This window comes from Oxyura jamaicensis, chromosome 8 (genome assembly GCF_011077185.1).
Source record: "Oxyura jamaicensis isolate SHBP4307 breed ruddy duck chromosome 8, BPBGC_Ojam_1.0, whole genome shotgun sequence".
In the NCBI taxonomy this organism is placed as follows: domain Eukaryota; kingdom Metazoa; phylum Chordata; class Aves; order Anseriformes; family Anatidae; genus Oxyura; species Oxyura jamaicensis.
In genome coordinates this window covers 24,273,307-24,295,355 of record NC_048900.1, presented here as the reverse complement: position 1 = coordinate 24,295,355, position 22,049 = coordinate 24,273,307, and the positions used below count along the sequence as shown (strand labels likewise).

At 37.9% G+C, this 22,049-nt stretch overlaps 1 protein-coding gene across 12 annotated transcripts in view; it reads left to right on the top strand.

The window, feature by feature from the left end:
- Positions 1–22,049, top strand: part of BEND5 (BEN domain containing 5) — a 921,457-nt gene that overhangs the window by 563,645 nt on the left and 335,763 nt on the right. For 7 of the 12 annotated variants that reach the window (XM_035333421.1, XM_035333420.1, XM_035333427.1 and 4 more), the window contains 5 exons: positions 1,786–1,919; positions 3,627–4,002; positions 10,451–10,599; positions 15,113–15,326; positions 19,261–19,459. The exons of 4 other annotated variants lie outside the window; for them this stretch is intronic. In XM_035333421.1, the coding sequence (XP_035189312.1) occupies positions 1,786–1,919; positions 3,627–4,002; positions 10,451–10,599; positions 15,113–15,326; positions 19,261–19,421 (1,034 nt within the window). In that variant the 3' untranslated portion in view covers positions 19,422–19,459. Of the gene's footprint in view, positions 1–1,785; positions 1,920–3,626; positions 4,003–10,450; positions 10,600–15,112; positions 15,327–19,260; positions 19,460–22,049 lie in introns of those variants that run through there. One more of the 12 variants, XM_035333422.1, reaches the window with a different exon arrangement.

Genomic DNA, 22,049 nt, shown 5'->3' with positions numbered 1-22,049 from the left:
GTTTGCCTGGGGTTCTGGCTAGTGTTGACCTCAGGCAGTTGCCAGCAGACACTTTAGATAACTGTGAAGCAATTGGATCGTGTCCATCTTGTTATGAGGCCAAGGGTTATTTCAGACCATAGAAGCAGATCTACATCCTTTAAGTGTAGAAGGGAGCTATCTCACTCTTCTGATGAACCTACATTTTCCAGATGAATGGGAATACAGGTTTTTGTCATTTTGTCTGTGTGTGTATGTTTTGTTTGTTTGTTTCTGTTTTTTCCAAAACTGAAACAGTTGGATTGCCTTTTGTTTTACTGGGATAAGCATCCATGGTGCTCTGGGGAACAGAGAATGATCTAAAATAAGCCTAGCTGTTTTTCAGTTGTTTATCTGTTTCTTTTTTGCATCTGTCTTAGTATTTATTGCTACCATCTGCATTTCATTTCAGGTTGTCTAATGTCTTATTCTGCATTTTCTGTGCCTATTCTTTTTACATAGCCTTGGGCTGTAATATCACCATTTGCTTACAAGAGATCCATTTCTATCTGTAACAAAATGAATTGCATTCATCTGTGTAATTCATTTCTAATGAATGCCTCGCTCCTCATTAAACAGTGATTTACCTTTGTTTCCCTTTTCTACACTGTCAACACAAACCATTCTGAGGTCCTGTGGAGAGATGCTAATTTGAGAAAGCAAAAGTCAATGCAACTGAGCACTCAGAAATGCCATCCTCATTGGCACTTTCAAAAATATTCATGGGACACTTTCTGAAATACAGTTTGCAGGTGGATAAGAAGACTCAAAATGTTTTCTTATTCATAGACTTCCAGTGCGCAAATACAATGCTTCAGAATTTAAATGCATCTCTCCTTGTCAATGTCTTGAACAGGTAGACAAGCTTGTGCTTTTATTAAGACCTTGTTTGCTCTGCAGTAATTTTACAGATCACAGGCATAACCAGGGGGACCATACTCTAGATTCCCTGTCCCCTCTGCAGCTTTCAGAAATATTAAAAATTTTCAAACTTATTTTTAAGAGGATGCTTTGAAATACTTAATTTTTAGAAATTTTACAGTTTTTTGGAGTCAAAAATATTTTACTTCATTTTTGCATGAGATTCAAAGATTAGGATGACCATTTATTGGCTTCATATGTCTCTGAAGGAAAAGGATTAATACTATTAACTAATGAAGTAGGGGTCATCTAATGATTTTGATACAGATTTGATGCATGTGAAGGCTTTGCTGCAATGCCCATTCAATGCATCCTCCAGCATCCTCTTTTCCTGCCCTGATCATTGCAGAACAGCAGAATCTGCCATGTTTGCAAATAGATCTGTACTGCTCACAGGTGATAGCTGGAGCGTAGGGTAAATTACCAGATTTATTTTCACTTTAAACATATAAACCTAAGCAGAATTTGAACTGTAGCAACAGATAATGACTGTGAAAATACTGTTGGTAAATATAATTTAAAGCAATACAGATGTTTTGGAGGAGGTTGTCTTATTTACAGCATCTTTAACTCTTACTTCGTTGATAGTACTACCTATTTGTTCAAACTTTTGATGACTCCAGTAAATTTAGCTTGGCATTTTACAATTATTTACTCTTGTGTTTGGCTACATCGATCTCCTAGAATTGTCAGCGGCTATCAGTTGAGTTACACCATGGATTGATTTGAGGGGATTGAAGCACGGGAAACTTTTTTTTGGTAACTGTTCTTGCCTAAGTCATGTAGCATTTGGAAGTAAGAACGCTGATTAATGTAACAAAATTTTATTTTCAATATACGTTTTAGAGGACAAAACTGACCTTGAGAACAGTGTGATGCAGAAGAAAATTAAAATCCCCAAACTCTCTCTCAATCACGTAGAAGAAGCTGGGGAGGTTACAGATTATGGGGAAGAAGATGTGGAGCTTAGACACAGTAAGGTACTGAAGTCTTTCCTTTTTTTTTCCTTTTTTTTTTTTTTTTTCTCTTTTCCCCCCCCCGTCCCCCCCCCGTTTTGTTTTTTTTTTTTTTTTTTTTTTTTTTTTTAAGTTCTTGGGGCATATACAGCTGTTTTAGCTTAAGAATCCCAGGCCTGCTTTTGATCCCATTAAAACATTGTGTTTGTTGTAATTGGGTCAAATTGGGGGTGGGGGGATGGATATGTTTTTTCAGAAAACTGATTCATTTGCAAACATTTTCCTGTTTATACGGTCTGCACAGCTTAATTGCCATTTGAGATTTTTTGGAACAATTCTTTTGCTTTGCTCAGAATGCTTTAACATTGACCAGTTGCATGAATGCTGAGCAGTTTGCAGTGACACTTGTGACCTATTGCGCTGTGCCTGTTTGGAATTGGAAGGGTGCTCTGAGACTTCCCAAATACAGCAGTGGGTGAGAAGACAGACTGACGAGGCAGCATCCCTCCATTATTTTTGCCTGTTGCATTTTTAGGTCTAGATGACAGAAACCCACTATGTAACTGTATTTATTTTTTGATATCAAATGATTTCTTTAAAAGTCTGCCAGCCTTCAGAATAACAGACTGCTCTGTGGCTTCATGTGTTTTGCAGATGCAGGAGTGATACTGGTATGTTTCTTTATGGTGGGCCAGCATTTTTTAGAGCATGCGTGGAGCAGGCATAACATCAAATAATCTCATTTTCTGCCACATTACTCATGGATATTGTGGTATGGGAATTGATATTGTCAGCTTCTTGTCTCTAACCTATGAGCTACATTTGCTTTCCTTGCAGTTGCTTGGAAGTTCAAATGCTTTTTCCATATTTGGCCAGTAAAACTTAGTGACTTTTACCCATGCGGTTACATTTTAATACCACTATCCTGGCCCCAGCAAAGAGGTGTGCTTTAGTTCGTAGGGTTTGGATTTTGTTTAGAAGACTGAAGGTAAATTTCTGCTAAGAGTTCAAAGGAGATGAAGCCTCTGCAATGCAGTACTAATGTAGAAGGAGTCAGTGGATCAAGGAAAGGAGACTAGATGATACATTCTGTCTCCAGCTTCAGTGTTTACAATTCCCTTTCAGTGTGTTCTGATAGTGTTAACTCAGTCACTTGCATCAAGCAGTTGGGTGATGTACTAGAGGAATAGCCAGAGACGGCTTTGATTCCTAAAGTGTGGGAAGGACCATCCCTCTGTGCATAAAACAGCTTTCTGTGGTATGCTCCTTTCATCTCCAATGTTTTTACAGGTGACAAACATAGCACATAATTGATTGTTTCTCTTACCAGAAAATTCGTTGTTGTAGGAAACCTAGATGTTAGGTGTAAACTTTAAAAGAAAAGAGATCTGGATCCAGTATTTTCTTTAAAGAAATTATCTTTGTGTATGGAATCAAGTGACCTATATACACTCAGATTGCTTGCAAGTGTTGCACAAATGCAGAAAAAAAGGCTTTTAACAGCCTCAGAAGTTCATATATGCATTAAGCTGAATTATGTGTGCATGATAGTTAAGAGGTCTGTCTCCATAAAAATCTGTTAAGCAGAACATTTTTGCAGGCGGTCTATCATGCCTTTTTTTTTTTTTTTTTGAAAGAAAAAGAATATGAACAGTTCACAAATCTGAAGAATTTAACTTGTATTAAATCTTTCTGCTCTTCTAATTTATTTATTTTTATTGTAATATGCAGAGGCAAGATGGGAGGAAACAAAGTGAAGGTACACACAAAAGCATCGAAGCAGTTGTTGCTCGCCTTGAAAAACAAAATGGGATGAGTCTCAGTAATACTTCCAGCCCTGAGGAGGCTTTTATGGAGACTTCAGAAGGGATGAACAACATGGACGATGCTGTAGTGCCTCGGATTCTCTATGAAGAATTGCTGAGGAGTTACCAACAGCAGCAAGAAGAAATGAGACACATTCAACAGGAGCTTGAGAGAACGCGGAGACAGCTTGTGCAACAAGCAAAGAAGCTAAAGGAGTATGGGGCACTCGTGTCAGAAATGAAAGAGCTCAGAGACTTGAACAGGAGACTCCAGGATGTACTGCTTCTAAGACTAGGTAGTGGTAAGTGCCGGACTTAAATGGGACGAGTTTTAATGAATTTTGCAAGTGTGATCAATAGTAATGGAAACATTTTTGAAGAATTGCAGTGGTTGTTAAACTGGACATTGAATGTTAAAAGGGTTTTCTGCTATGGCTGTACAATATATGTCGAATTTGTATGATCTGTATGTCTGGGTTTTTCTTTAATGATAGTAGAGGTCTTTGTGCTGGTTTGGTTGAATCAGAGTTCCGTTTTAAGCAGCTGTATTTTAACAGGTCTCTGAACTCCCAGTATATGCTGAAAAAGATAATAAAGTTTCATCTGCAAAATACGCCAATATGTTCCAGTTTTAAAAAGAAGAAAGAAAAGGCAGTGCAATGAATATTTGGGCTAAAACTATTTTACTCCTTTCAGTTAGGGATTTTGTTTTTTGTTATGTGACTGTGTTACCTTCCATTTTCTGCCCCCTCTTCACGTTAGTAGTACATTGGAATGTGATATACACCTGGGCTTGTTAGCAGTGGCTTTAAACAGCCGTGCTATTTGAAAAATAGTGGATTGTTAAAGAATAATTTAAAAACCATTCTATATTAGTGTCCCATTATCAACTCTTGTTACAAAATACAGGTTTGTGTAATTTGGATTTAAAATTTAAATATCTTGAATCAATTGCTAATTTGTTTTGGTTTATAACAATTATTTAACGGTTATGTTGGAATAAATGGGAAAAAAGACAAAATAAAAATTTCATCATTTTCACTGAAGATGGTACCGTGGAATACCTTCAAATATTTTACTGATTTATACTTGTTTGCTATTTGCTTGGTGACTGAAACTTGGTTAAAATTTATGCATCCAAACTTAGCATGCCATGTCTTATGTCTGCATTTGTGTATCTAGAAAATTAATTTTTGCATGTAAATTGGATATTGGCTCTTCTACTTGACTTGAACGAATGCATGCAATGCATGGGGACCTGAATTCTATTAATGTACAAACGTGAACCCGAGAGAGCATGTGCCTGTGCTGTAGCATGTGTTAAGGTGTGTCTGCAAAGTTGGAGCCAGGTTCTCAAAGTAGCTGCTGAAGATTTAAACTGGGTGTTTGATTGTGAATGCTCATCATTGTTACACTGTGCATAATTAAAATGTCATTACTTATTATAAACATTATAGTTAAGTTTTTAAATAAAGCTAAATAGGCAAGATTTCCACAATCTGCAAAACACAATGTGGTTGGCAGTAGATTCCAGTGAGCTTTCTAAAAATTTTCCTTGGATGGAGAGATGTTTCTTCATCTGCAAGTAGTTAGCTAGAGTTTATGTGAATGGAGCACCAGCCAGATGTTAGTAGGCAATGGGGCTGAACAGTGTAAAATACCAATTTGACTTGACAGCAATTTGAGTGGTGAGACCAGCAATGAAATGAAGGCAGCTTCTGAATTCTGTCTTGTTTCTTTCACTTTAAGAAAGGAGGGATGCATTTTTACTCGAGCCAAGTCAAGAAAGCTTAGAAGAAAAAAAAAAAAAGTATTGAAAAAGTGCTTAAAAAAAGTCTGAATATTCGCTCCAAGTGTTGGGCCAGATTTTCAATTGTATCAGTCTGCTACCTGCTTTACAGTTGAAAATACATATTGATTCAATTGAAGACAAGTTAATTTAATCACATACCTGGGCAAATATGAATTATCAGTAACTTCCAGAAATCCCTTGTAATAATTATTTGTAACATTAAAACATTATGGAGGTGGGTTCTGCCCTGGATCCCTTTGGAGTTTGATGGAACTTTTCATGGACAACAAAGGTAGAATTTGGTCCTATGGGCTGTGTCGTGTGTGTGTGTGATGTGATGATTCAATGTACTAACTGCTGTTAATTCTATTGCCTTTCCTTGTAGCCTTATAGTGAAACAACTCAGTTCTAGAGAGATCAGTACAAAATTCTGGAAAGATTAGACAGGGAGGCATCTTCAGCAAGTTATTAATTAGAGAGTCTGATGACAGCCTGAAAAAGTGCTAATTTTAATCAAGAAATAGATATATAAAGACTTGTTTAGTCTTCCTTACTTTACAGTTTTATAAATGAGGTATATTTGAGTATGTGAATAATCTGTGAAAGTTGTTCAGAAAATATATTACATCCTGAATTTATCTTCAGTTGTTGTGGTGATCTCTTAAACCTAGAGTTTCAAATTACATGTAATTTATGTTACGCTTTACTTCTAGCAGGCTGGACTTAATGCAAACTAATTGCATTTCTGTTTCACCTTGGAGACTTCTGGTTTCTTTGCATGAGATGACAGCTGGTTTGTGCTGATGAATTGCAGCTGTGGGAAACGCGTGCCTGTTGCCATTTTAAACTTGCAGATCAAATATAGAACACCCTCTTGAGCTAACATTCAGTCAAGTATTCAGTCTTCTAATTTCCCATCAATATGTTGATTTCAGTGAGAAGTTAGAAGTCAGTGTGTTCTGCTCCAGACCTAGCCCTTCATCGCTGATACTAGAACTTGAGCCGCTTGTGTGGGAAGAGTGGGGTTCTTCATCTTTCACGTGGTGACACTGTGAAACAAAATTGCTGTTTGCTTTAAAAGAGCCCTGAAAACAGCTATGGCAAATGACAGTAGTGAAATCACTACTGATCCATAGGGTAGTATTGAAGATGTTTTTATGCTTTTGGTATACTGTTGCCCAACAGATCTCTTCCTGGAGGACATGGGCATTTGACCAGAGCTCTAGGCCTCAGCGCGGTGGGGGGGAAAGGCTGACAGTAGTGGAAGAGGTTACAGACAGTAGTTTCCCACACCCAAACTCCATGAAGAACATGCACAGCAAAGCCTCTTTTCTGTTGCCTACTTTGAGATCAGGAAGCTACATCAATGACTCTTTCCTGTAGGCCTAATTTTAAATAGTCCTTAGATTACAGAAGATAAGGATTTCAAAAACTTTCAGAAGTAGGGGGGTCTCCAAGTATGACATGTAAAGTTGACTGTGATTGTACATGACTAGAAATCGTGAAGTTGTAGCAGGGATGATGTTTTGGTGTTTTCCTTCTGATACATACTGCATTTCCACGTTGCACTGCTAAGAATTAGCATTGCTTTAAAGCCTGAGAGTGTATCCACCTTCATTCAGTCACAAAGTAGTTATTTTTATCGTGGTCTTTTCAGTGATGCAGTTTACAGAGTCTTGCAACTGACAACAGGATAGGGAGAATTAAATCATATTTGTGTTGTACCACATGCTTAAGCAACTACTATTATTCAGCTTCTCTGGGTTTGTTTGGCTTTTTGATGGAGGAAACAAAAAACAAACAACACATTTCTGTCAAATAGGAGTACAGGAAATACTGTTTATAAAATATTACCACTTCTCAGACTCCTGTTGTTTTCATACAAATCTTGGTAGGCTGTGTTAGCTCAAGGGGTGTTAAAGAGAAGCCTTCTGCCTCCTCATACAACATTTGAAGTTGGTGGCCTCTCATGGAAACTTTACAATCAGAAGGAGAAAGATTTTTACAATAAAACATTTGTGTCCTTGTTGCATTTTGAAGAACTGTCTTCATTTTTTCATGATCCATATGTAATAAGTACGTTTTAAGTACCTGTACTCCGTTCTGGTGAGGTCTCACCTGGAGTGCTATGTTCAGTTTTGGGCCCCTCACTACAAGAAAGAGACATCGAGGCCCTGGAGTGTGTCCAGAGAAGGGCTACGAGGCTGGTGAAGGTCCTGGAACACAAGTCCTATGAGGAGCAGCTGAGGAAACTGGGGTTGTTTAGTCTGGAGAAGAGGAGGCTCAGGGGAGACTTTATTGCTCTCTGCAACTACCAGAAAGGACGTTGTGGGGAGCTGGGGGTCAGCCTCTTCTCACAGATAACTAAGTGATAGGACTAGAGGGAATGGCCTCAAGTTGTTCAGGGGAGGTTTAGGTTGGAAATTAGGAGACATTTATTCTCAGAGATTATTAAATACTAATATATCAGTCAAGCATTGGAACAGGTTGCCCAAGGAGGTGGCGGAGTCACCGTCCCTGGGGGTGTTCAAGGAAATGTTGGACCTGGTGCTTAGGGACATGGTTTAGTGGGTGATACGGCAGTAGGGGTACGGTTGGACTGGATGATCTTGAAGGTCTTGTCCAACCTTTATGATTCTATGATTATTATTAAGCCTGCTTTTTATGTCCCTGCCCATTCATCTCTTTACAATAAGACGCAGAGCATGAAGCTTCAAAGAGAGAACTTGAAGTATGGTGTGTGGTAAATCAGGCACACAACATCCAACAGCACAAAGGCAATAATGCAGGTTGTATGTCTTTTTATGTCTAATTCACAACATGTGGGGCTGAAAATGCAGTCTGCAGTAGTTAGTGAAAGCAGCCTACCTAGTTAGAGGTAGATTTCCATTTGGGAAGAAGAATCAGCACAGTATTAATGAATACAATTTAAGGGCTTTCTGCTGGTGATTTCTAAGCAGTAAAGCATGAATTGCAATAGAGGGCTTTCTGACCTGTTAGAGCTATGGTTACTGGGGACTTTAATCAGCTATTTTTCTTGGGGAACTCTGGAAACCAAATCCCAGCTCTGTCAATATATAACTATAAACACACAGTGAAAGACCTAAATAGTAGCTAAAAATATTTAACCTGAGATAACTGTTTCCCCCTAGGAAGAAAGTGATTATGCTTAGGTATCTTCCTCAACGTTTTTCAAAGTGTAAGAATAATGTATTTGAAGAAAGCTCAGAATAGTGCTCTGTTGAAGAATGTGCTCTTAAAGGAAGAGCTAAAAGTTCATTTCTCCATCTAAGTTCACACTGGCAATTATGTCACTGCATCTGCCAACGCGAAGATTTGTGCAAAGACTCTGGATGGTTCAATCGATCAAAATTTTTCCCCGATCTGACTAATTTTAGCAGTCTCAAGTATAGAAATTTCAGCTTGTTTCAGTCTCACTGTTCTATATGCATGAGAGTTCAGGTGCTTGTTAAGGTTACTATGAAATTGCATTGCAAATAGTCTGTTTTCTGCAATTCTTGAGTTGCACCATGTTTGCATTGCGTATGGCTCTTAAGACACTCAGTCAGTAGCTCTGCTGTGTGAGTTGCCCAGGCAATTTCTAGATGTTCCTCAGCATCAAGTGGCAGCCATCCGAGAACACTGAGCTAGCTACGTAGGTGCAGAATAATCTATAGGATAAATGTCAAATACTGACAATGGAGGAAACACTGATATGACTGTGTACTATCTGTAAATGAAACTGCGTGAAGTAGGAGGAATGAATACTTTGGTTGTTCCAGGCACAGGAATTATTTAAGATGTGTGACTCAAGAAATGAGTTCTGGTGCCAGGCTGACTTGTAGAGTTAGATCAATTCAGGGCTCGGCTGGTGCATGATGGTGACGTGCTGATTGAATTGTTGAATATATGCAATAGCTGGTACAGTGTAGTTCTTACATGTGGATGAGTTTATCCTTCTAGCCGTTGGAAGGGGGTAATGATTATGGTGTCCAGGCCCTGAGCTGGCAACTTGGCCGTGTTAGTGAACCACCCTCCTGCCTGGAACCGCAGTGGCTGTTGGAGCTTAGGGACATCGAGAGACAAGGGTAGGCTTGGGGCCAGAGCTGGTTCGAAGCTTTTGGTTTAGCTGCTGCAATGAATGGAATAATGAAACCCAGATCACAAATTATTTTATGTTATTCTTCTGCCTTTCTAGGAACGCTTTGTCAATTTGACCTGGAAAAGAAAAGATGATGACTGACAAAATAATTATCCTCTTTTGAAGCCTCAAGCATATGATTAACATTATTCTATTACTTAAGCTGTGCTTAATTTTTGTTGATTACTTTAAAATTAAAAATCGGTGTGGTGGATAGATTGGACAATCAAAATTCTAATTTGTGCTGGTTTTGTTTTTTTAACTTTGAATAATCTTTCTATGCATGATACTTTAGCATAAATAGTCTAAGCCTGTTTCCTTTGTACCATTGCTGTAGATCCTCACTATTTTTAATACATCTGTTATATCTAAAGAGACTTTGAATTTCTACAAAGTACGTAATGCTATATGGATAACTTATATAATTATCTCAGTAAATTATGTAGGTTTCTACATAACTGTATAGTAATTCTTATTTGAAGAATTACTGTTGTTCTTTCTGATTTATAAATTCAGTGCCATTGTAGCACAATATCGATAGTGTGCATTGAAGCAATCTTATCCATATCTCTAATTCTCCTTACATTTTGAGAATAAAATTAATTGAAATATAAACTAAATATTTTAATCTATATAAGACAGAATTACTTATCCTGCTTTTACTTGTTGATGTTCTCAAGTAGGATTTTGGTTTGGGCTCTTTCTAACTTTACAATGAATTTGACTACTGTGATATTTTACGCTAACCACGGGTGATGAAGTAATTGATTTCATGTTCTCTGGGATAGCAGACAGCTCTCTTTTCTTAACTGTCTAGGACCTGCCATTGAGCTTGAAAAAGTAAAACCAGAAACAATTGAGCCCGAACCTGAAGTACAGAAGACCTTCAGTGAGGAAGCAAATACATCAACGTATTATCCTGCCCCTGTTCCAGTAATGGACAAGTATATTCTCGAGAATGGAAAGGTATTTTATATTAAATACAGCATGAATAGTTTGTAAATGTCCTTCAGGTGGTTTTCTTGTGGAATTTTCATACTCCTGGGGTTTTTGCATGGTTACAGTTTGTACAAACTTTCTCAGTTTTTGCGAAGGTACACTCTTATGATGAGAAAAATGAAGGAATTATACAAATATGAACAGCACTGAAAATTATGCTCAGTGACGGGAGCATTTAATGCTGTGCAACACAAGGGATATGATGATTAAGTATGCATGCACTAGCATGTTTGCATAGTCTTCAGTTGGTGACAGAGGTAAATCCATTGAATATATACCAAAGTTGGTAATGCACATTGTAAAGTTACGTTAGTCTATTTAACAGAAATACCTTTTTTCTTAAAAGGCCTTTAATATTTTTAGTGTGCTGTACTCATACTGCAGAGAAACCTTCATGCTGTGGTTGAAGTACAACAGCTAATTATGAACTCCGAGATGAAAATGGATGCCCTTGGATATGGTGGGAGCATTGCCATTGAGTTGAGCTGAAGTAGTTTTATTTTCCAGATGCTTTTATAAAGTTGATGAAATACTGTCTAGGCACAGTGTGCCAGCACCTGACTGATAGTTTTTCAGACTTCAGCATGTTTAAGACATTATCTGCTCATCCACAGAGGACTGCCTTTATAGCTGTTGCCATTATGATTAAATTAACATTATATTTCTTTTACAAAACCATATGTCCTTAAGAATTGTCTGTGCAGATCCTGTCTCTTAGGATATGTATGCATTCAGTACCATAATCTGAGAACCCTTTAGAAAGAAATGTCCATCTCAGCCTTGACACAGAGCTGAATTTAGTGATGGAATAGCATGAAATACTACATTTTCAGATCTACATTAGGAGATTGACTGCACAAGTGCCTGTCTTTCCTAAAGATGATTCAACGTAATTGTCGAGGACAAAATGTATATGACAAATGGTATAATTTTGGCAGTTTGACAGGTTTAGATAGCTTTTCTTGCCTAATATATTTAACATACATCATTTGCTTTTTTTTTTTTTTGTGCATATGATTGCTAATGAAAACGTAGTATATATTACTGTGACAGTTTGGTTTACTTTGCCTTTTTTCTCCTTAACGTCTGTAAGCTAGGGCACGTCCTTTAGTGTTCATATGCAGCTTTTTCTGCACCTTCATTTCATCTGCCAATCTCTTGGCATTTATGCTGCTGAAGTTTTCTCTCTCTCTCCAGATACTAATCTCGCTTTAACTTCACTTCTGTAGTTTTGGGGGTACTTCTAATGTTTACCGATTTGCTCGGGTTTCAGCCAGATCAGAAATGTGAACTTAATAATGTATTTAGAGTGTTGGGGAGAATTTTTTTCAGTTTTCCTGATTTATGCCTTTTTTTTTTTTTTATCATTACACCTTTATTGACATGCACTGCTAGAATAGTGGAAATACTTTTTTAGAACTCCTACCCTTTGTGGCATTGGATTTGATCTTAGCAGGATTCTTTCCAGGCAGATAAATCTTTCCCCTCCAGAGGGACAACAGAGTTGCTGAACAAGAGCCAATGGCATTCATTGTGAAAAAAGGAAGTCCAACTTCTAAGACACATTTAAATACGTTGCACTTGTTAGCACGGTTACAATGCTGAGCATTGCTTTCAATTTGCTGCTGTTTTTGTTGCACTGTGCTTAGAGGTTGATCCTGCAGTTGCTGAAATCAGGGGCAAAGTTCCCATTGATTTCATCAAGCCAAGGGTCTGGCCCATGGGGCATCTATTCCAGCAAGGAAGAAATGAGTTCTGAATCAGTGCGGTAAGCTTCCCATAGCTTTGGGAGTAATAGGAAAGAGTACCAAGCCTGTTCAACAGGGAGGTAAACTGAGACATGGACAGATTAAATTCCTTGCTGTAACACTGCTAGAAATAGAAAAAGGGAGACATAAGATTTCTGTGTCTGTGACTGTCTGTCACGTACTTGCTGTTACCATAGGTGTTTCATATCAGGGATCACTTTTTTTTAATAAGTGAAGTATGTTCAAAGAAGAGATGATCTGTCTGCAACATAAGTATTGAAAATATTTGCTGTAGCTTTATTTTTTATTTCAAATAACTTAAAGCTAATGAATAATTTACTAATGTAAAAGACTAAACAAACTGTAGAAAAGACAAAACTCTTGCCTTGGCAGAGGGGAGTCAGATTTTTGATCAAATAGAGCAGTCTCTACAACTAATTTAATACAGAAATCTGAAGTTTAGCATCACAACATTCCTAATCTGCTATTTTCTAAGTAACTGTTATGTTTGTTTTTACAGATAACTTTCCATATTAAAACAGAGATAGCTAGCTGAATTATACCTGTATGGTGTCTGTTTTCCGAACACAGACTGCACACTCTGAACGAAGGTGTCTCACAAAATATGTAGAGAGCACAAAAAAAAAAGTGTGCATTTTCCTAAAGCAATTATGGAGAGGCTTGACAACAGAGGAAAAAAAGGTGTTCGTGTTGTGCTTATTACTAGTTCCATTTCTGTCTGTTACAAAATATAAATACCATGTGGATTTGTGAAAAGCTTCCTAAAATCCTCTTAGTATAGAAGTTTCTGCAGCAGAGGCAGCTTGATTTATGGTTTTATACTTTGAGGAATTTTTGTGTTTTTTATTTTTAACAACATAGGTTGTAGCCAAACCATTCATATTTTTCTATTTAAAGTTTTAAACAGCTAGTTGCTTTTGAAGGATGCTGTAATAATAAAATGTTTCTTGAGGCTATACCTGCAATAATAATTAAGACAGGTTCCAATTTAAAGGAAAATGGAAGTTTGTGTGAATATGGCCTGTAAAATTATGGCTATATAAAATTTAACTAATTTAATTTTCATTGAATTTAATGGAACTTATGTGATAGTGTTCAGATCTGTATGAGGAGGAGACAGTTTATGTAACACCATATGAAAGGAGTAAAACCACAAAAAACGAAGAACAAACCAGTTAAGCCCAGCAAGGTCTCCTAATACAGTTGTTGCTGTAGAATTGTGTTCACAGGATTGGTTTTAAATGATGGGGTAGAAATAAGCTTTTATTAAAGAGTTAGTGTTATAGAAAGAACCTCAATTTGATCAGATTTTATGAAACCTGAATATTAGATATAAAAGTCTGATTGATACATATTTGGGGTATTTTCCACTTCTGCAGAATTATCTGACAGCAGGTTGTATGATCTTCTTTTCCAGTGCAGTGAACTCCTATCAATGATTAGATTAGCTAGGTCATGCCTTATCTTGTCATGAGTGCCGAGCAAGTGTGGGTCCAACAGAGTGACGTCCACCACCATGTGAACAAGGCTTGCTGTGTGCAGGCAGTGCAGGTGTCTGCGGTGTACTCCAGGAGTTAGGAGCACAGACGTGCAAGGGACAGACGTTATCTGTGGTTCTGCACGTGGCCAGCATTTGGATCCAGTCTGACTTACTGGCTGTGCTTATGACAGATCCATGCTGATTATTGGTGGAGTTGTTTTCCTTGCTGTTGTTTGACAGTGGCCTGGTTATCAGGAGGTTTATCAGCTCAGATGTACTCAGTGCCAGCCTAAGGACAGGGCTCGAGCTCTCATCCTGCATTCAGCTGAAGTCCAGAGCACAGGGAAGCTTGGGGTAGAGATACTGGGTGGTTCTGTGGGTGTTAACGCAGCACAGTCAATGCTGAACAAGGCTAATGAGCAAGCAGCTGTCTAGCTGCCTTTTGGAGACTCTGTAGTGGCTTTATGCTGCCTTTTCTGGTACCCATATTATCCAGCTTTATTACTGTAATGAAATATCTCTGCTCCCTGTTGTCTGGGTAAAGGAAAATTTATGATGTTGCAGCAATGAGGCATTGCCTTTCCACAAAACAGTATTCATCTGTTCATGATAGGTGAACTTTGTGATAGAATTTGAGTCCCACAAAACTTCCAAAGTCTTTTGATTTATGCTCAAATTGGAGCTCTGAAAATCCCTCCTGCCCATCTAGTTACTTTAAACAATCAGGCTGAATTTTGCCAACAGGTACAGGATATGGCTTAGGAAGTATTTCCCTCTCTACTGCCTCCAAAATATGCTTTGGGTCTTTTTCAGCCACAGAGAAGCTTTCATGATAAAGAAAACATTTTTTATCTTGCTCCTGCATTAGGCTGGTGCAACTGCTTGGTTTATATGCTGTGCATATCTTTATAATAATACTGGATGTGTTTACAGTTTCCTTCTTCTAGTTCTCTTTCTAACCACAGTCTTTCAGGAGATAGGCTTGGGGAGGGGAGGGGGGTAAAAACAGTAATAGTAATAAAAATGGTAGAGTAAGAACAACTGAGGGGGAACAAAAAGGAGGAGGGAATCCCTGACCCAGAAAGTTGGAGAAGTTTCAGAATCAGGCTAAATGAATTTGTTTAGCCCTAATTACTGTTGTTATAGTACCTAATATTAATGTTCCTACAGCACGTGGAGACTGTTGTGTGCTACGTACCATAGATAAGTTGTTATTATTACTACCTTCTAGGTCCATCTTGGCAGTGGAATTTGGGTAGATGAGGAGAAATGGCACCAGCTGCAAGTAACACAAGGAGATTCAAAGTATACAAAAAATCTAGCGGTTATGATTTGGGGAACAGATGTTCTCAAGAACAGAAGTGTCACAGGAGTTGCAACCAAAAAAAAGAAAGATGCCGTTCCCAAGCCACCTCTCTCACCTCACAAATTAAGCATTGTCAGAGGTAGGTTATTTGAAAACTTTTGCTTCCTGCTTTGGAGTTTAACCATTAATCACTGAGTTGAAAGATGCTTCATCTCAGCTCATGTAAAATTAACTGATTAAAAGCTGTAATTAAAATTGCTATTGCATTGTCAGGAGCATACTTATCCAGGAAAAATCAGACACATTGCAATAGCTGCACACAGTGCAGGCCTTCACAGTTGAAGAGTTTTACATTGACTTCAGTAAGGTTCTAGAAGATCATCACTCTGAACCGCTTGCAGGACAGGACTCTGAGCTTGGAGAATACCATGTTGTTCTGGAACTCGTTTGTAACATAATGATCTTTTAAATGCACGTAATTGCTTTTAACAAGCCTGAGAGTAGCTTGAGCACATTCTTCCATCCAGAATGTAACCAACTCTGACATGAGGCACAGAAACCATTACAGCTGTGACTATAAAAATATGCATGCCTTCAGAGCTGAGAAAGAATAGTTTTATGCTCGTAAGTGGAGAAACTATAAATAGTAAGAATTAAATGTTGCGCATGAATTAGAATATGAACAGGAAGTGTAAATCACTGACCTATCTGGCAGGAAAAATTGCAATGACACTTTTAGTAACTGCAAGCCTGAGTCCATGCATGTAGTACTTAGAGAGAGCAGGCCTTCTCCTATATTTAAAATGAATAGTGAATTTCAGTCCTTTTGTATCATCATGCTTGTGTTTCACATTCATTTCTGTCTCTCTTGGTATTTTAGGCTTCTTTTTAAGTTAGAACTGAGTCAGTTCCTCACTGAATAAATACCTAATTTGGATTTTTAGGTTTTGTGTCCAGACTAGATTGCAGTAGGGCTGAAATAAATCTCCCTATTAAATTTTCTTCTGCAATTTGCTTGAGCTTCGTTTTTTCTGTATTTCCTGTTCTTAGTCACTATGTGTTCTTAACTATGAACCCTCTTAAGAGCAGCTCTAATCTGCCTTGCAAGTGTCATGTTTTGGAAGTAAGCAATACAATTCCTCTTTGAGCTTGTGCATGTGTCTGTGTCTATGTGTTGTGGAGAAATGTTGGAAGCTGATCTTCCTACTGTTGTCTTTCTTACTCTGTAAGAAATGAATAAAAGCGGTTTGTTTTTTCCCCCACTGTTTCAAGTACAAATATGGAAATGCAAGCTGTTCCATACTCATTTTCTAGTTCTGGCTGGGATCTTTTGCTACAATCCTAACACGTAAAGCAGTGATGTACTGGCTGCGTAAGGAATCCACTCTGTGGCTGTGGCTACCCTTGTCAGCTTCTAATGGAAAAGAGAATTGGTCACCCAGTATACAGAGGCACTCTTACAAACCCACAGTAAAAAGGGATGATTGTTCATTGCAAAGAGCTTTCAAGTTTCCCAGCTGGAGGCTGTTGCTTCTCAGTGCTGCTGGCAAGGTTGCTTATGTGAGAATTTGCTCTTTTACTTCAGTCAGGGCCAGTCTGTGTTGCTTACACTGTTTAAATGCTAGCTTTCTTCTAGCTCATCTTGTTTTGACTACAGAGAGTTTGGGAGTGCACTCCAGCAGGCGCATGGTGAGAGGCAGATGGAGCCCTTCCCTTTGTGCTCTTCCTTACCTTTACACACCCCAGCAATTCACCTCTTCCCCATCTCCTCAGTTTTCTCTGTTTTCTGTCATTCTTCTACTTCCTGCCTTGACCCGCATTTGAATTCTACTGTTCTACTCACTGGTTTTCCATGTTCTTCTTTTCAGTGTTTTTTTCACCCTGTCTTTGACTCCTTTTTTGTTGGACTCAAGACTGCACAATCTCCTCATGAGCCAGTTAAACTGCATGGCCAGTACTTTTAGGTGGCAACAGACAGAATTCCTGTATCAGCGGTACTGGGCAGTGTACAAACATGGTTTTCCACATTGTTGTGTCCTTTTCATTTGTGTTAATGTTAGCAGGTTATCATGCCAGCAGTGTCTACTGGAAAGCTGGAAGTAATCAAATGAGAAGTTATATTATGTTATGGAGAAATAGAGAAGAAAAAAAAAGAGTAGCAAGTGGACAAATGGTGAAACGTGAGAAAGCCAGTTGGCCAATGACTTGGTCAGACATCGCACAGAGTTTAGCTCCTCGTTAGTCTTTGAGGTCTACTTGGATTTTTGGTTAAGTCAGAAATAAGAAGGGGTATCTCTATGCTTCTCTACAGTCAAAAGACAAAGAAGCAGAACCCCTGAATCACTCTTTGGAGCCCCTGAGCCAGCATCTTTATGTGACTACTAAATTACTATTTCTGCAGCCCCTCATAGAAATGGAAGAGAAAGAACTGTGATAATCTTTAATCATGGATCTATCTGGGTCATACTGACTTTAAGAATCACGGCTGGTGTGTAATTTCTGTCAAGTAATTCTTTGCTTGACATTGTGGCTGTAACCATTATTTTACTGGAAGTTCACCTTACTAGGTGTATCTACTGCAACCTTTAGGCAGTATTCCTGAGATTGCTGAAATACAAGTTTATGTCCTACAAACATGCTGGATATCTTCAGGTTCTCAGTGACATGCCTCTTCTTATTTCATATTTCTTATTTTCGTATTTCAAATCATAGTTCAGTGATAATTAGCATTTCAGTTATCGGGCTGCATGGTGAATAGTTTTATTTTATATTCAGTGTATTTCTTACAACATAAAATTCACGTTGTTTTAGATGTTCTCATTGGTGGGCACAGAAAAATGTATTTACAATAGATTTTTGAGTGATAACATTAGCTTTTCATGTGTCTGATATCTCTAGCTTCTTTAAAAACTCTCTACTGTATAGTATGTAATAAAAAAATATAAGAAGTGTGATGCATGAGCAGTGCTATAAACCTTGTTAACACAAAACAGCCTCTATAAAACTTCAGAGAGGTTTCAAAATGAACTACAAAGCACACATAGTACTTAATTTTCATAACTTTTAATGTGATGCATTAGAAATGTTATAAACCATGTTAATTAAGTGATAATCTCTGTGGCTTTCTGTATATGAAGCAATAAATGGCTACTGGAATGGATTACTAGGCAAAGCAGAACAGAGTTCGTTTAATCGGTCTGGGAAGCTGTTTATTACTAGTAGCCTACACAACAAAATGCGTTGTTCTGGTTATGAAACCAAAAAGCAAAACCTGCCTGTCTCTGAGGATTTGAGTGCATTGCATCAGTTTCAATAACCTGTGCTGAGTCCTGGCACAAAACTACTGACACCATGGAACAGAGTTGTCTCTACTCTCATTGTCCTCATTGCTTTGCAGTTATTACTGTTACTTGCTTGTTGTGTTACAGTTGAGTTCACAAAGTGCATTGTGCAAATCTGTGAGAAGATGGCTCTCACCCTGAATAATCTACTACTAAAACCATAGTTCAAAGTATGCCCAGGGACAGGGCATACAATAAAGATGCAAACAATAATTTATGTTGTACAGATTTAAATAATAATAATAATAAATCAATAAATGCCTTCTCCTACTGGTTACTGCTTGTCTTGCTAGCATTATCATTTACTGAATGTCTTGAAGGTGTGATGATAGAAGTGACTCACAGGGACCTGTAAATAACAACAGGTCTGGTGAGACCATTCATGTGGGAGAAGGTTCTAAATCTGCTGTGGAGAGAGATGTTGACAAATACAAGAGTTAGGCAGGCAACGCTGAAATTGTAAAAGGTTGGAGATAGCTTTGTTTCTGTATAGAAAGCCTCTTAATGCAGTCACAGCATAACTGAAAGTTTGTCATGCCACAGATTCAACCCTGGTGAAAAATCTTTGTCTTTAACAAAATAGCCAGTGAATCGATGAATGCTGTGGTTGTCTTGCAACAAATATACAAAGTGCTTACTCAGTGTTGTCTCTTGAGTAGTTAGCCCAAAACAGGGCTATATTATTTTCCAAAAATAGACTAATGGCTCTTTCCTTTTTTTTTTTCTCCCCAGAATGTTTGTATGATAGAATAGCACAAGAAACTGTGGATGAAACCGAAATTGCACAGAGACTCTCCAAAGTCAACAAGTACATCTGTGAAAAAATCATGGATATCAATAAGTCATGTAAAAATGAAGAAAGGAGGGAAAGTGCAAAGTTCAATTTGCAATAAATTTTGGATTTTTAATAAAATCTTAGTGTTTTACATAAGTGTTGTTTTTTTTATTTTAATTTGTGTGGCATTTTTGCTAATGGGAGAAGCTGCCCTGAAATATTACTCTCATTCTATAACTGATGCATTTTTTGAGCAATTTTGTTAAAAGCCTTACTATAGTGTAATCTGCTTTTAAATAACGTGAGATAGATTGTAAGTCCACTCACAATGAAACAGTGAATTTTCAGAGTTTTTTTCCAGTCAGATGCAGTATGTAACCTGCAGTTCTGTATATAGGTTGTAATTCTGCAAACACAAACCCATTTTGCCTACATTTTGTTTTACTGGAGTTAGTGAATCTAGGCTGCAGTAAAAATCTGTTCAAAAGGTAGAACTGTAAAAATCCACTTTGCTATTGAAAAGGATTTTATTGTATTTTACAAAGTGTTTTTTCTGAACTGAAATTTTAATCGTTTGTTTTTATAAATATGTCTCAATCTAACAATATATTTGGTCAAAAACACAGAAAGAATGCTGCTTCTTCACTTACTATCTTGTAGTTAGATCACTATTGCCGTCATAGTTGCAAAATATCCAAAACTGTAAGTTGTAAAATCACGATAATTTATTTTAAGTATATATATATATATATGTATATATATATATAAACAGTTCTTTTTCAGGCACCAAGGCACCTTTCAGATTTCAGATTTCTGGTTATGGTACAAAACTCTTAACTATGTCCGTGCTACTGTTTTTGAAACAATATTTGTATTTTTAAAAGATTTAAAGGTTGCTACGCTATGGCAAGATTATGTGTACCAGAAAATCTAGTACCATTGCCCCTTGAATCTGTAATTGAACAACAGATACTTTTAGCATAAACTTGAATTAGAAATAAAAAAAGCATTTAACATTGAAGTTAGACATGCGACGCAAAGACATAAGGAATAATTTGTTGTGTCTGAATTATATCTTACTGTCAGTAACTGAAAGTAAACAGCCTTAACTCTCGTTTCATGAAGGATTTTGAGAAACAGATTTGTAGAGATAACTTAGGGCCTGTTCTGATGAGTCTTGAGGTTTTGTTATATTTGTGATTTTAGTTAACCTTCCTTTTATTTTACGCAGAGAGATGTGATCATCTATCTTTCAGCTCATCTGTTCCCGAGCATCAACGTTTGTTTCTTCCTACCACTTCAATCTGCTTCCTGTAGCTTTGAGACACTTGCTGTTTCTTATCGTCTTCGTTAAGTGCTGGCAAACCTGACGTTAAGCCTGTTGCAATGTCCTGTGTATGCAGATAATGGGAAGGGAGCAAAGCAAGGGTTCCTTCAAGGGCCGGGGTTGTGTGAGGGGAGGAGGCGGTGTGCTGGAACCGCAGTGCCTGTGAGGTGGGGAAAGCAGCCCATCGTCTATTCCTGCACACCACGTGCTTAAATGATGTCTTGATTTAGGATGTAAGCATTTGTTTCATGCTTTCTAAGGTGCAATTTTGTGATAGGCTTAAGCCAATCCAAGTGTGTCATGCTGCCAAAAGAGTACGCCCTGCTTTCTCTGCCTGTGGCCCTGCGTTCCAGCCTCATCCCCTAAGCCAGCACTTGTGATTTTACACAGGGCTCTCAGATTGCACCATTTCCAAGGTTCGTTTCTTAAGGGCTTCTGCCAACAGGACGGAGCCAGGGGGAACTCGTAGCGAGGGTTGAGGAGAGGAGGAGTGTCCTTACGGTGGTTTATGCTTACTCTGAAATTGCTTTTAACAGCCTAGCTTGTCTCCTGTTAGTCTCAAAGTGTTCTTGGGTAGTGTTTAATGAAGTGCATAAATGTTTATGCTTCCTAATTTGGGATGCTAAATAGCAAATTAGTGTTTATAATGTCAGTGCATGTATCCTTTTATTAATTAAAGAACAAAATGGAGATAACATTGGAAAAACACTTAAACATCAAGCTCCCACTTTTCAAGCGGACTTGTGATTGTACAATGTTGTTTTTTTTTTAAAGTGATATTAGGAAAATCCACTACTTTGGGGGGAAAATGTCCATAATTTCCTCAGTCTTTTATGCCTTTAGTACTAATGTGTTTTCATTGTAACATCTTTAATGAGAAGATTGTGCCGCACTTCTTAGGAGATAAGCCTATTTGAGACAGCGCTTTATAAAACCTGGGAAAAGCAGATTAGAATTTAATTAGAGTGATGATTCCAGCCTGCCCCCCAAATTCGGAGATTTGTCTGTAAAGCCAACAACATCTTTCCAAGGTTTCTTCTTGACAGCCTTGCCCCATCAGATGTTAAAGCTGCATATTGCTGAAAAATGTCAGTGTTGTCTTTGAGGAAAGTATCTTGGAAGTCTGGAGTATTGGGGTAGGACAGAAAGGTTCACTTCCCTACAGTGTGCAGTGTTGTGGGGCTAATTCCTTTGGATTGGGCAACTGAAATTTAATGTGAGCATCACCTGAAGTTTTGTTAAGTTACAGTAAGGGAGCAGGACATGATAAAGGTAATGCACCTCTTTATTGTATTTTAACTTGAAGCAAATGTTTGGATTTCTGGAAATAAGCTTTCGCTAGTTGTAAAGCAATTTGTGGAGGGCTCTTTAATGGGTAGCAGATGTGTATGAATAACATCTTTGCACTTAAATTTAGTT